General features: G+C 32.0%; 1 protein-coding gene across 1 annotated transcript; it reads left to right on the top strand.

Moving 5' to 3' along the window:
* Positions 1-98: 98 nt before the first annotated feature.
* On the top strand, positions 99-780 carry LOC117111996 (the record flags this gene model as incomplete). Its single annotated transcript, XM_033255045.1, has 3 exons — positions 99-164; positions 257-471; positions 637-780. Coding segments are annotated over 3 exons (425 nt in total), but the record flags the coding sequence as incomplete, so codon positions are not given.
* Positions 781-900: the final 120 nt, after the last annotated feature.

Raw genomic sequence — 900 nt, 5'->3', positions numbered from 1 at the left:
TTTCTAATTCTGACACTAATAACATATATTTTTACAGGTTTCAATACCTTCGCTACATATCTCACCTGGGATATTTAAGAAACTGTTCGATATTTTAGAAAGAGATGTCCACGATATTGACTGTCAAATATTTTATTTGCGACAGAAGACTCTTGATCCAACTAGTAAGTATGTTTTCAAACATGTTATGTACACTCCTTGAGAATAGTATGCATTCCAAAATACTGTACTTAGATAGATTTGTATTCTTTTTCAGGTGATCATGAATTGACAGACTTCGAAACAGCCATTTCAGAGGCCGCCACAATGAGAAACAAAAGTATTACTGAAATCAAATCCTTGAATGACGCTATTGAGCAGATGCGGGATGAACTCCCGTTATCAATCCTTGCTAATAGTGATGTAATGTCCAACAAAGTAGCAGACATCTGCTACGAAATTGCTGTAAAAGAACAGAAGGTGAAAGACTTGGTAAGCTAAATTATATTATTAACATAATAACATACAGTACAGTATAATAGCTGTCTCTTATACACATCTAGATAATAATAATAATAATGACAATAATGGCATCCCTCTATTATATTGTTTGTAAACTTTTAGTATTTTTTTCATCCCCTTTTTTAACAAATCCAGGAAAATCATATAGATCAAGAGCTGAAATTCGCAAGTGGCCCCTTGGCAACAACTATGGATGATGTTTTGCATGCTAATAAAATACCAAGACAACAATATCATGGGAAAAGCTTCGTTGGAAATCATGTTCACAAAGCCTGCAAGGTAAGTACTGTACCGTATCAATAACTACATTATTTTTGTAATTGAAAACAAATTGTTTTTGTTTCATTATTTTTTTTTTATTATTTTTTAGATTAACATCATTGACAAATTGATGACTGG

Source organism: Anneissia japonica, unplaced genomic scaffold (assembly GCF_011630105.1).
Source record: "Anneissia japonica isolate Jap-2015-1 unplaced genomic scaffold, ASM1163010v1 scaffold159615_len905_cov174, whole genome shotgun sequence".
Lineage (NCBI taxonomy): Eukaryota > Metazoa > Echinodermata > Crinoidea > Comatulida > Comatulidae > Anneissia > Anneissia japonica.
The sequence above is the reverse complement of the archived record's forward strand: the minus strand, read 5'-3'. Positions and strand labels throughout refer to the sequence as shown.